The sequence below is a fragment of the Notamacropus eugenii genome, chromosome 2 (assembly GCF_028372415.1).
Source record: "Notamacropus eugenii isolate mMacEug1 chromosome 2, mMacEug1.pri_v2, whole genome shotgun sequence".
Classification (NCBI taxonomy): domain Eukaryota; kingdom Metazoa; phylum Chordata; class Mammalia; order Diprotodontia; family Macropodidae; genus Notamacropus; species Notamacropus eugenii.
Window position 1 is genome coordinate 234,518,771 of NC_092873.1, and position 12,650 is coordinate 234,531,420.

The following is a 12,650-nucleotide window of genomic DNA, read 5'->3' on the forward strand; positions in this document are numbered from 1 at the left end:
AAAGTTTTTTTTTTTAATTATAATTGAAGTAAAAGTTAGCCTCTTATGAGTATATTCATTTCTTTTCTTTTCTTTTTTTTTTTTAGGGAGTCTAATCACTCTTTAATGTAGTTGGAAAAACCTCACAGCATGAAGAATTAACTTGGAACTCTTATAGTAAGTCCAAGGTGAGTCAGAGTTAAACAAAAATGTAACATGTAACACTAGAAAACAGAATACCATCTTTATCAGCTGTGAAGGGTAGATGCAAAATACAGCCTTAAAAGTTGCCAAACATGGTCTATCACTTTCTTATATCTTATAAGATTCTACAACATATCACAGAAATAACTGTTCATTAATCCACTGAATATCAACATTAATGAAGTAAAAAAAAAAAATGGAGACATATGCTTGGTAGGAAACAACTTTTGTTACAGACACGAATGTCTGTCACTTGTATTTGCTGTGACAGTTATCTACCACTATATAACATGCTCCTCTACATAAGAGATTTAGAACAGTTGAGAAACTAAAATGTACACAAAACAAGCTTTACAGCATCTGTCCTCTAATCTTTTTATAGTTGAATTGGTTCTTACCACAAAGTAACAGTTAAGTTCTGATTTTGAGAAGGAAAACCTTGAAATAAATGTGGGAATTAGAGGATGAACTATTTGGTCTATTAATCCCAAAACTCTTCTACAACCAGTCTTCTCTCACCTATCGCCTTCTACTTATTAGTGTGTAAGTTTCTAGCAAAATAAACAGTGTTACAGAGAGAGAAATGGGATGAAGTCAAAATAGGAAACAGAAAAACGGTGAAATGAAAATAGTCAAATTTCCACATTAACAATGTATATTGTCCTCAACCCAAAGGATGGAATGTGAGCCATTTACCAATGTGAGGACAACAGTGAATTTGCAGGCAGGGACCTCTTATTTCTCCAGGAGTGATTCTAGCTGTTCCTGCAAGGAACTGAGCTGTTGTTTCTCTCTTTCTTCCTGCTGTTTGAGCTCAACCAGCACAGCCTGTAGATGGGTCTTGAGTGCCAGATTTTCTACTTTGATGATAAGATCTTCCTGTCTTTTTGCTCTTCCTTGAGTTTCTTGGAGTTTACCTTTCATCATATCAGTCTGCTTCTGAATTCCCAGGACCATCTGATTTGTTTCCTCATTTTCTTGGCGCTGTTCATCAGATTCATCAAGCTTGTCTTGTAGTTGCCTCTCTAGGTCTTCCTCAGTGTCAATGATGTTTATATCTTCATCATCATGAGGATCTCTTTCATCTTCCTCTTCATTACTGCTGCTAATATCATTAAATATCTCCCGAAGCTCATCATGTTCTGAGGAGCCATGGCCCTGCTTATGACTCATTCCTGGAGATGAAATTTCTAGGCCTGCTAGGGAAACTGGGTTGTCCACTTCCTTTGTTTCATCTTCTGCAATCACCTCCCATCGGGTACTGACAGCTTCTGCATCTGTACTGAGAAGCCTCTTTACTTCTTTTTCCACATCTGGTGATTCAATGTACTTCTTCTTGGCTGTCTTACGGAACCTCCTCTTTCTGACATTCTTCAGAGGCAGAGTGATACCATGGTTCCAGATGAATTTCCTCTCCCGGTCCTTATCTTTTTTCTTGCTTGCTTTTGGATCAGTGGTGGCAACTGGTTCTTCTGGAGGCGGGTAAAGATCCCCATCCACACTGCACACAAGCATCTGGCAGATATCTGCTGTCTTATAAAAGGTTTTTTTATCTATAGTTTTCAAGGATTCAGTAATGCAGGGCAGGTCAACTACCTTAGCAGCTAATGGGGCATCGTCCACATGGACAATTCCATGATGTCCATCTGCATGTAGTTCAATGGTCAATTTATCTTTCAGGTTGACACTTCCAGACTGTATTGCCCTTCTCACAGTGGAAGCATAATCTGGAGGCAGACGTAATATGAATTGGCTTTCCAACTCATGGGGAGCATCTTCTTTGTTCTTGCTCATTTTCTGTTTTGTAACAGTCATTTCCTTTCGTCTTACTCCACAATAAATGACTATCACTCAAAATCCTATGCTCTGGGTTTAGGTCCCAAAACACTCCTCTGGCATTTTCTTGGGAGACAATGGAGGCTGTTTTGTGGTAGACCCAGGCAAGTCACAACCTGGCTAGGCCTCCCTTAAGTGTCTTCACCTCAAACGAGCAGGAATCACGAAGAACGCAAACACCGCGCTCCCTCCCCTGCACCTGAAGCATATCCATTTCTACAATTCCTTAACTCAGGGGTGGAAAGCTTCTACCTGCAAGTGTTGTAACTTGCATTTTTATGTAAAGGGTTGGATAATCAGTAGCATCTGATCCTCTTAAAGAAAACTGGAATCAAAGTGCACATTTTTGAGAAACTAATAAAATCAGATAATCCTGTATATCAAATGCAAATGATTCTAATGGGGGTCTTGGTTTCTCCTTATAATTGGGCCCTACATACTGAAGAGCCAGATTTGTGTTTTCCAGACAACAGGCCATTGCTCACCTACACTTAGGTGAACAGTAGATTCCAGCCCATACCCACCCATGATCCCCAAAATGTGGCCTATGCTCGGTTCTGGGAGAGCTCTGGGAGAGCTTTGAGGCAGGGACAGCTTCTATTCCTCTTTGCATCCAGAAGAAGCTACAGAAAACTGAGACTTTCATCCCTTTTCCCAAATGAATTTGGGATCCAGCTCTTTGAGGAGAGAATGATGGAATGTAGCCACTGTACCCACCCCCAATCTCCCAGCTTCCCCATGTGCTTAATTCTCTCACTAGCGCAGCAAGTGTGTCCATTACCTCAGCCACTTAACACATCCATCTAGTCTCAGACAGGCTCCCAATAGTCAGTCATTAAGAAAGCACCACCAAGAAGGTGCTGAGCAGTGGAGGGCTGCGCAGGAATAGCAAAGAGCTGTTCTTAGATGAACTTACGATGTAGAGAGGCTTGTTATAATATCAATATTATCCATTAATACCATCCAGTGTCCTTTTCTGTATATATTCTGGGTAACCGCATGACTAGTTCCACCAGTTCTAGGAACCCTGTCCATATCAATAACCTCATTCAATATTTTAATATTCATATATTCTGTAATGACAATTGCATCTTTTGCTCTATAAAAAGCCCTGTCTTGCTTTGCGAAGCTGCTGGTTCCTCTAAGGAGCCTAGTCTACTTGTTGAGAGTATAATCCTTAATAAATGCTTTGGCATGGGTTGGAGATTGTCGGAGTCTGTGAATTCTTTTGAGACTGCCGCACAACACACCTTGAAACACTGTTTAACAGTTTCATAACATGTCCCTAACTTTGCAAAGCTTTGCAAAGTTTTTGTACATAATCAATTTTACCTACAAAACTTTAAGAAGCATAATTATATTTGCCCAGAAGAGATAGGAAAGAGACAGGATTGTTATATCACCAATTTTGGGTGCCATTTCACTTGGCTGCAGGTCAAAAAATACATGGTTTACTTTAAACAAATTGCTATCTCAAAATGTCATTTGACTGCTCCTCTTCAAATATAACGTTGACAATTACCTTTACTGACTCTTCCTGCGCAGAGAACTGTTCCGAGAAACCACTGCTGAGATTGGTAAAACTGAGTAACACTTCTAGGTGCGCCATGGAGAGTAAGACTTTGTTAATTTCGAGATAATCTGTAGGGAGGGGAGTGGATCTATTTCCACACAGATGTGGATGATCAACTGTAACACTCTGCTCAATGGGGGTCACCTGTAGAAAAAAAAGGAATATGGTTAATACATACTCATCTAAAGGGAACACACTGCAAATTATAGTAAGCTGAAATCAAACGAAAAAAGCACTTCTAAGTTACTACTCTATGGTAGACATTGTGGAAATGTACAAAATTTAAAATGAAATAAAACAAACCATGTTCTCAAGAAGCTTACATTATATCAAACCAAAGTGCTACCGTTCCCAAAGACATTAAGAATTTTTAAAACAATATATTTACCAAAAGCAAAATGTTAGAGAAATAGTTCTATTGGTAAAGCAAACCTGCACATATAAATACTCTAATACAGTATTTAAAAATCTGCACTCCTGCAAACTTCTAGCAATCTCATTTCAGTATTGACTTGAAATACACTATAAAACAGAATCTAAACATTATTATAATGACCAATCAACAAAGTACATTTGGAGAGGAAATTTTCTTCCTTATTTCTCATTTATATCACAAGCTATAACATTTTTCAAACCCTCCACTAATACTACACAAAATTATAAAGGGCTTTTGTATGTTTTAATCTGAATTCTTAAATATACTTCCTTAGGAACTACTATAAGAGGGAAATAGAGAATGGTAAAAATTATATTTTGAAGTTTTCTAGTTACAGTTCTACCCTCAAACAACCTCTCCTCCTTTGATGTCAGCATCACACAAATATAATCAGGATGAAGAAACTATTCGGTTGGTGTTTCTTCTAAAAAATATGCTTTTCAGTTAATGGAAAGTTCACCTGTGCAGGAACAGAGCTCAAATTTCACATAAAAGCAGCAAGGCACCAAAAAAAAAAAAAAAAAAGCAAAACAGAAAAGGACTTAAGTATAGAAAGTTACTACAGTGACAGGGAAGATCAAAGCACAAACTAGGAGGAAGACAATAGTGTAAAAATGACTCCTTGTAAAACTCAAAGAAGAATGTAATTTGGTCTTAGGTCCAAAAAGAACTCTTAGAAGAGTTAAAAAGGGATTTTAAAAAACAAATTAGAGAAACAGAAAAAAAATTTTATTCTCCTTTCTCTTTCCTTTTTTCCTTTTCCTTTCCCTTTCCCCTTTATTCTTTTCTTTTCCTTTCCCTTTCCTTTTTTTCTCTCCTCCATCCTTTCATCCTCATTTCTGTCTCTTTTCTGTTTGTTCTTTGTTCTTTGCTTTCCTTGCCTTCCCCTCCCATCCTTCTTCTTCCCTTCCTTTCCTCTCCCTCTGTCCTTAGAGGGTATTATACCGTTACCTTGCAGTAAGATACTCAGAACAAAAGAAAGGAAGCTGGTATCACAGAAACCTGGAAGTGTTTAACAGATTAGATTTTTTACACTCACAACATTCCATTCTTGATGATGTAACACTGAGCCCCACCCAAGCCCCCACCCCCAGCTAGTCCTCACTTTTGTCCAGAGGACCACTCAGAATGAATGTTAAAAAAAACAACTCTCTGTTTTGGCTAGAAACCCTGAGGTTCCACCCCCTCCTATTTGATTTTTTGACAATATAACAAGAGACCTTTCTTTACTTCAGAATAGAGGGGTAAAGTGTAAGAAGACATGAACACTAGGAAGGCAGGGTGTGAAGGGCTTTGAATACCAAACAGTATTTGATATTTTATACACTCTACCACACTTGACATTGATCACTTCTATTATGACCTACTGTTTGGATTTTTATCACCCTGTTAGCCGAAATTCCTGTCCTGAGCTACACAAAAGGAAAGATACTATTTCTTTCCCCATTTTTCAGATCTCTTTGGAATAGAGACCCAGTAAGGTATACTGCTGGATCAAAGGGTATGCACATTTTTGTGGCCCTTTGAACATAGTCCTAAACTGTTCTCCAGAATGGTTGGAGCAGCTCACAGCTCCACCAACAATGAATTAGTGTGCCCACTGTCCCACATCATCTCCTAGGATAAGTTCATCAAATCACAACTCACCCCCATGTTCCTAATTCCTCTAATTAGAGGGTTCAAAGGTGAAGTACCAAAACTCCTACCCATACTCCCAGGGCTCCTGCTCCACCATCCCTCTTTCTGGCCTCCATTTTGTATATTGTCCTGATGTGACAGTCCTCTTCCAGAAAGAAGGACAAACAACAACCTCTCAGTAGTACAAACTGCCCCCCTCCTCCTTTCCCTTTTCCTTTCCTTCCCCTCTTCTTCCCATTTATCCTTGCCTTTTCCTTTGCTTCCCCTTGCCCTTTCTTCTCCTCCTTTCCTTCTCCTTTCCCTTTTTCTTTTTTCCTTTTCTTTCCCTTCCCCTCCCTTTTTCTTGCCTTACTTTCCTCTCCCTCTGGCTATACAGGGTATTATACCCTTACCTTCCAGTAAGATACCAAAACAAGGGCAATGAGGAGAAGGGAAGCTGGTATCCCAGTAACCTGGAAAGTGTTGAACAGATTAGATTTTCTACACTTATATCACTCTATCCTTGATGATGTAACAATTGGGCCCCACCCAAGCCTCCACCAAGTCCTCCCTTGGATTCAAAAGACCACTTGGAATGAATGCAAAAAACGGCATTTGTTTTGACCAGAACCCTGAAGTTCTGTCCCTCCTAGATTGTTTGTTTGACAGTATAAAAAGAGACACATCTTTACTTCAAAACACAGGAGTAAACTGTAAGCAGACATGAAAACTAGGAAGGCAGGCTCTGAAGGGCTTTGAATACCAAACAATATTTGATATTTTATAGACTCTACTACACTGTACATTGATCACTTCTATTGTCACCTATTGTATAGATCTTTATCACCCTCTTAGCCAAGTTCCTGACCTGAGGTATGTAAAAGGAACGATACTATTTCTTTCCCCATTTTGAAGATCTCTTTGGGATAGAGACCTAGTGGGTATATTTCTGGGTCAAAGGGTATGAACTTTTCTGTGGCCCGTTGAACATAGTACCAAATTGTTCTCCAGAATGGTTGGATCAGCTCACAGCTCCACCAATAATTAATTAGTGTGTCAACTCTGCCATATCCTCTCCTAGGATAAATCCATCAAATCAAAACTCACCACCATGTTCCTAATTCCTCTAATTAGAGGGTTCAAAGGTGGAGCACCAAAACTCCTACCCATACTTCCAGGGCTCCTGCTTCACCATCCCTCTTCTTGCCTCCATTTTATATATTGTCCTGATGTGACAGTCCTCTTCCAGAAAAAAGGACAAACAACAACCTGTCAGTAGTACAAACTGCCCTCCTCCTCCTTTCCCTTTTCCTTTCCTTCCCTTCTCATTCCCATTTTTCCTTGCCTTTTCCTTTGCTTCCCCCTCCCCTTTCTTCTCTTCCATTCCTTCTCCTTTCTCTTTTTCTTTTTTCCTTTTCCTTCCCTTCCCCTCCCTTGTTCTTGCCTTCCTTTCCTCTCCCTCTTTCTACAGAGGGTATTATACCCTTACCTTCCAGTAAGATACCAAAACAAGGGCAATGAGGAGAAGGGAAGCTGGCATCCCAGTAACCTGGAAAGTGTTTAACAGATTAGATTTTCTACACTTATATCACTCTGTCCTTCATGATGCAAGAATTGTTCCCCACACCCACAAAGTCTTCCCTGGGGTCGGAAAGACCACTCAAAATGAATGTAAAAAACTGCATCTGTTTTGGCCAGAAACCCTGAGGTTCCTCCCCCTCCCAGATTGATTTTTCTGACAATATATAAAGAGACCTTTCTTTACTTCAAAAGAGAGGAGCAAAGTGTAAGAAGACATGAAAACTTGGAAGGCTGGTTGTAAAGATCTTTAAATACCAAACAGTATGTTATACACTCCACTACACTGTACATTCATCACTTCTCCTACTGCAACCTTTTGTATAGGTCTTTATCACTCTGTTACCCCAAGCTCCTCTCCAGAGCTATGTAAAAGATATAAAAGAGAGTAAAAGATAGTAAAAAGATGTAAAAGATTCCTTTTCCCTTTTTTAAGATCTCTTTGGGATACAGACCCAGCAGGGGTATTGCTGGGTCAAACAAAGGATATGCATATTTTATGGCCCTTTAAACACAATATCAAATTGTTCTCCAGAGTGGTTGGATCAGCTCACAGGTCCACCAACAATGAATTAGTGTTTCCACTGTCCCACATCATCTCCTAGGATAAGTCCTTCAAATCACAACTCACCACCCTGTTCCTAATTCCTCTAATTAGAGGGTTCAAAGGTGGAGCACCAAAACTCCTACCCATACTCCCAGGGCTCCTTGCTCCATCATCCCTCTTCTTGCCTCCATTTTGTATATTGTCCTGATGTGGCAGTCCTCCTCCAGAAAGAAGGACAAACAACAACCTGTAAGTAGTAGAAACTGCCCCACCTCCTCCTTTCCCTTTTCCTTTCCTTCCCCTCTCCTTCCCATTTGTCCTTGCCTTTTCCTTTCCTCCCCCTTCCCCTTTCTTCTCTTCCTTTCCTTCTCCTTTCTCATTTTCTTTTTTCCTTTTCCTTCCTTTCCCCTCCCTTTTTCTTGCCTTCCTTTCCTCTCCCTCTGTCTATACAGGGTATTATACCCTTATCTTCCAGTAAGATACCAAAACAAGTGCAATGAGGAGAAAGGAAGCTGGCATCCCAGCAACCTCGAAAGTGTTTAAGAGATTAGATTTCCTATACTTATATCACTCTGTCCTTGATGATGCAAGAATTGGGCCCTACACCCACGAAGTCCTCCCTTGGGTCCAAAAGACCACTCAGAATGAATGTAAAAAACTGCATCTGTTTTGGCCAGAAACCCTGAGGCTACTCCCCCTCCTAGATTGATTTTTTGACAATATGAACAGAGACCTTTCTTTACTTCAAAAGAGAGGAGTAAAGTATAGGAAAACATGAAAACTGGGAAGGCAGGCTGCAAAGGGCTTTGAATACCAAACAATATTTGATATTTTATACACTCTACTCCACTGTACATTGATCACCTCTATTGTCACCTACTGTATAGATCTTTATCACCCTCTTAGCCAAGTTCAAGTCCTGAGGTATGTAAAAGGAAAGACACTATTTCTTTCCCCATTTTGAAGATCTCTTTGGGATAGAGACCTAGTGGGTATATTTCTGGGTCAAAGGGTATGCACATTTCTGTGGCCCTTTGAACATAGTACCAAATTGTTCTCCAGAATGGTTGGATCAGCTCACAGCTCCACCAACAATGAATTAATGTGTCAACTCTGCCATATCCTCTCCTAGGATAAATCCATCAAATCAAAAGTCACCACCATGTTCTTAATTCCTCTAATTAGAGGGTTCAAAGGTGGAGTACCAAAACTCCTACCCATACTCCCAGGGCTCCTTGCTCCATCATCCCTCTTCTTGCCTCCATTTTATATATTGTCCTGATGTGACAGTCCTCTTCCAGAAAGAAGGACAAACAACAACCTGTCATTAGTACACACTGCCTCACCTCCTCCTTTCCCTTTTCCTTTCCTTCCCCTGTCCTTCCCATTTGTCCTTGACTTTTCCTTTCCTTCCTCTTCCCCTTCCTTCTCTTCCTTTCCTTCTCCTTTCCCTTTTTCTTTTTTCCTTTTTCTTCCGTTCCCCTCCCTTTTTCTTGCCTTCCTTTCCTCTCCCTCTTTCTACGGAGGGTTTTATATCCTTACCTTCCAGTTAGATACCAAAACAAGGACAATGAGGAGAAGGGAAACTGGCATCCCAGTAACCTGGAAAGTGTTGAACAGATTAGATTTTCTCCACTTATATCACTCTGTCCTTGATGATGCAATAATTGGGCCCCACCCAAGCCTCCATCACCACCAACTTGTGTCCAGAGGACCACTCAGAATGAATGTAAGAAACAACTGTATCTGTTTTGGCCAGAAACCCTGAAGTTCTGTCCCTCCTAGATTGTTTTTTTGATAGTATAAAAAGAGACCTTTCTTTACTTCAAAACAGAGGAGTAAAGTGTAAGAAGACATGAAAACTAGGAAGGCAGGCTCTGAAGGGCTTTGAATACCAAACAATATTTGATATTTTATACACTCTACTACACTGTACATTGATCACTTCTCTTGTCACCTGTTGTATAGATCTTTATCACCCTCTTCGCCAAGTTCCTGACCTGAGGTATGTAAAAGGAAAGATACTATTTCTATCCCCAATTTGAAGATGTCTTTGGGATAGAGACCTAGTGGGTATATTTCTGGGTCGAAGGGTATGCACTTTTCTGTGGCTCTTTGAACATAGTACCAAATTGTTCTCCAGAATGGTTGGATTAGCTCACAGCTCCACCAACAATGAATTAGTGTGCCAGCTCTCCCATATCATCTTTAACATTTATCATTTTGCTCTTTTACCACATTAGCCAATCTGATAAGTGTGATGTGGTACCTCAGAGCTCTTTTAATCTACATCTCTAAGAAATAGTGATTTAGAGCATTTTTTCATATGACTATAGGTAGCTCTAATTTCTTCCTCTGAAAACTGCTGGTTTATATTCTTTAACCATTTATTAATTGAGGAAACAACCCCCTCATTTTCCTAAAACAAACATAATGGAACCTCTGTGCTAAATGACTGACTATACCATTCCTTCACCTTTAATAATTCTATCAATAAATAACCTTGAATACTATGTTGCATTACTGAATGACATAGGAAGAGATAGTAAAAGCCAACAATAAAACAGAGATACAGATGTTAATAATAGCATCTGGTGCTTTCAAGTTGACAAAGCACTGAATAGATATTATTTCATTTGATCCCCGTAATTCTATCATGTAGATGTTACCATTACACTCCTTCTACAAATGATGTAACTGAGACTGAATCCAACTGTATAGCCTCAGTCATTCCTGCAAAGGACTTTGCTCCCATAATTTTGAACCTCTGTCCCTTCCAGCTGCACCTTGAATCTGATGCCTTGTCTGCTTCAAACTCTAAAGAACAAGATGGAGTGCCCAGGAGAAGTCCATCACATCTAAACTCACCACCATGTTCCTAATTCCTCTAATTGGTGAGTTCAAAGGTGGAGCAACAAAGCTTCAAAATTCCTTCCTTTAGAGAGGGCAGAAATTGGTCTTTCCTATCACTCCACCTTACATCTGATGCCCTGCCTGGTTCCAGTTCCAAGGAATGCCCTCTACCTATACTCCCTGATGTCCTGCTCCACCCCCCTTTCCTGCCTCCTTTTGTGTATTGTACCCCTCTTTAAATGGGGGCCACCTCCAGTCATTCCAATCTCTATCTTGTCCAGAAATTCTGGCCTCTTCCCCTCTCAGATTGTTGGGGTTGTTATGCGTTAATTAGATAAAAGGGGACACTCCTTGGCTCATTTCCAACTCATCTTAGTCACTCAATGGGCCTTGCCTCAGTCAAGCTGAGACCTAGTAAAGACCTTAGTTTCAAAAAGCTAAGGTCTCCCACTGCATCCAAAGCCATCTCTAGTCATCCTGACTGTCTATCTCTTATCTATGTAGTCATACTAAATGTCTTGACACAGGGCCCAGATGGCTCCTAAGGAGAAAGTAAGGCTGATGACTTTTCACAGCCCTCCCTCACTGAAATCCAATTCACTGGCAACTCATAGCATCATCTTCCTGATGTGACAGTCCTCTTCCAGAAGGAAGGACAAACAACATTCTGTGAGTAATACAAACTGCCCCAGTGGAGACACAACTGGCCACTTCCAATCTGGGGGTGCAGCTTCTTCCTTCTTCTTTCCTTGTCATCTGTCCCCTTTCCGTTCCCCTTTTTCTCTTTCATTTCCATTCCAAAATTCCTTTCCTCTTTTCACTTTTTACTTTCATTCATCCCCTTCCTTTCCTTTCCTCTCATTTTCCTTTCCCCTTTCCTTCTCCTCCTTCCTGTTCCCTTTCTCTCCCTCTGTCCCTTACCTTTGGGTACAATGCACAAAGCAAAGGAAATTGGGAGAACAGAAAATGGTATCCTTGACAGCTGAAAGGTCTTCACAGGCTAGATCTGTTTTTGAAGACCAGGCTTTATACCCACTGTCATTTCCTAGCGCTTCTCTTTCCTGGGGATTGGTTGAACCTTGACAACAACTTAGGGTGAATGTGAATAGCAAATCAAGTACTATCCCCCATGAAGCAATTTCTGGTAATGAAAATACTCTCTGCTTCCTCAAGTTGTCTGAGATCACATCAGAGGTTTCCTTTTTCTGCATCCAAGCGCTGTAAGTAGGAGACACGTGTTCCAGTGATTATGCCTTGACATTGTTATGTCTCGTCCTCAGAAGTACTAACTATAAGCGTATCTCTTCTCTCCTGTTTTCCTCCATCGGGTGCTGTAACATCTCTTCTCCTCTCTGCAGAACTTCCTCAATCTGGGCCTTCTCCTCATCCAACTGAGAATGGAAAGAGAAAAACAAGTCAATATTTCACTTGGATATCTCTCGAGCAATGTATATTTCTTTACTAGAAAGAACATATCCATCATGATGAATTTCTGTAAACGAATATCCCATTAAAAATTTAAAATAAGTACATTAAAATTATAGCATTTACATTTAATAGATTTGGACATGTATAGTCTGTCAGATTGCTTGCTGTCTTCGGGAGGAGGGAAAAATTGGAATTAAAAATCATAAAAAAATGAATGTTGCAAACTGCCTTTACATATAATTGGAAAAAATAAAATACTATTAGGTGGAAAAAAATTCTAACAATTATATTGTTTCCAAAAATGTTTTGAATCCTCTTGGATCTTTTAAAAAAGCTCCTGCAATTTCAACAGGGACTCTCCAACGAGTAAACTACCTCTACCAATGTAGGTTATCACCTACTTTCCAAAAGCTATGTGAAACAAGGAAAGTAACTTGCCTAGGATAAAAGATCTAAGTATATGTTAGAGGCAGGACTAGAACCTAGGTCTTCCTAGTTTAGCTGCATCAGCAGTATATCACACTGTCTCTCTAAATTATATGTTAAAATAGCTTACAATTTAAACCATGCTGATCCTTAGTTAATTCTCCTTGAAATTT

General features: G+C 39.9%; 2 protein-coding genes and 1 long non-coding RNA gene across 7 annotated transcripts in view; 1 reads left to right on the top strand and 2 right to left on the bottom strand.

The window, feature by feature from the left end:
• LOC140526962 (utrophin-like) overlaps positions 1-12,650 on the bottom strand; it is a 90,194-nt gene that overhangs the window by 64,940 nt on the left and 12,604 nt on the right. For 2 of the 4 annotated variants that reach the window (XM_072643578.1, XM_072643579.1), the window contains 2 exons: positions 11,914-12,014; positions 3,542-3,736 (listed from right to left, as the gene is read on the bottom strand). In XM_072643578.1, coding sequence (XP_072499679.1) covers positions 3,542-3,628 — 87 coding nt within the window. In that variant the 5' untranslated portion in view covers positions 3,629-3,736; positions 11,914-12,014. Of the gene's footprint in view, positions 1-3,541; positions 3,737-9,312; positions 9,449-11,913; positions 12,015-12,650 lie in introns of those variants that run through there. The other 2 variants (XM_072643576.1, XM_072643577.1) reach the window with 1 other exon arrangement.
• LOC140526963 (transcription initiation factor TFIID subunit 7-like) lies at positions 209-2,215 on the bottom strand. Its single transcript, XM_072643580.1, has one exon. It carries the CDS (start codon positions 1,996-1,998, stop codon positions 919-921), a length of 1,080 nt encoding a protein of 359 aa, XP_072499681.1. The 5' UTR covers positions 1,999-2,215; the 3' UTR covers positions 209-918.
• On the top strand, positions 9,473-12,180 carry LOC140526965 (uncharacterized). Of its 2 annotated transcripts, XR_011974624.1 has the most exons (4): positions 9,473-9,775; positions 10,551-10,664; positions 11,151-11,292; positions 11,982-12,180. It is a non-coding gene; the product is annotated as an uncharacterized lncRNA (long non-coding RNA). The 2 variants fall into 2 exon arrangements; XR_011974623.1 differs by lacking the exon at positions 11,151-11,292 and having other exon boundaries at positions 9,489-9,775.

Bases quoted from the DNA above. Each gene is read 5' to 3' on its own strand.
- LOC140526963 (XM_072643580.1), bottom strand. From the start codon at position 1,998: ATGACTGTTACAAAACAGAAAATGAGCAAGAACAAAGAAGATGCTCCC.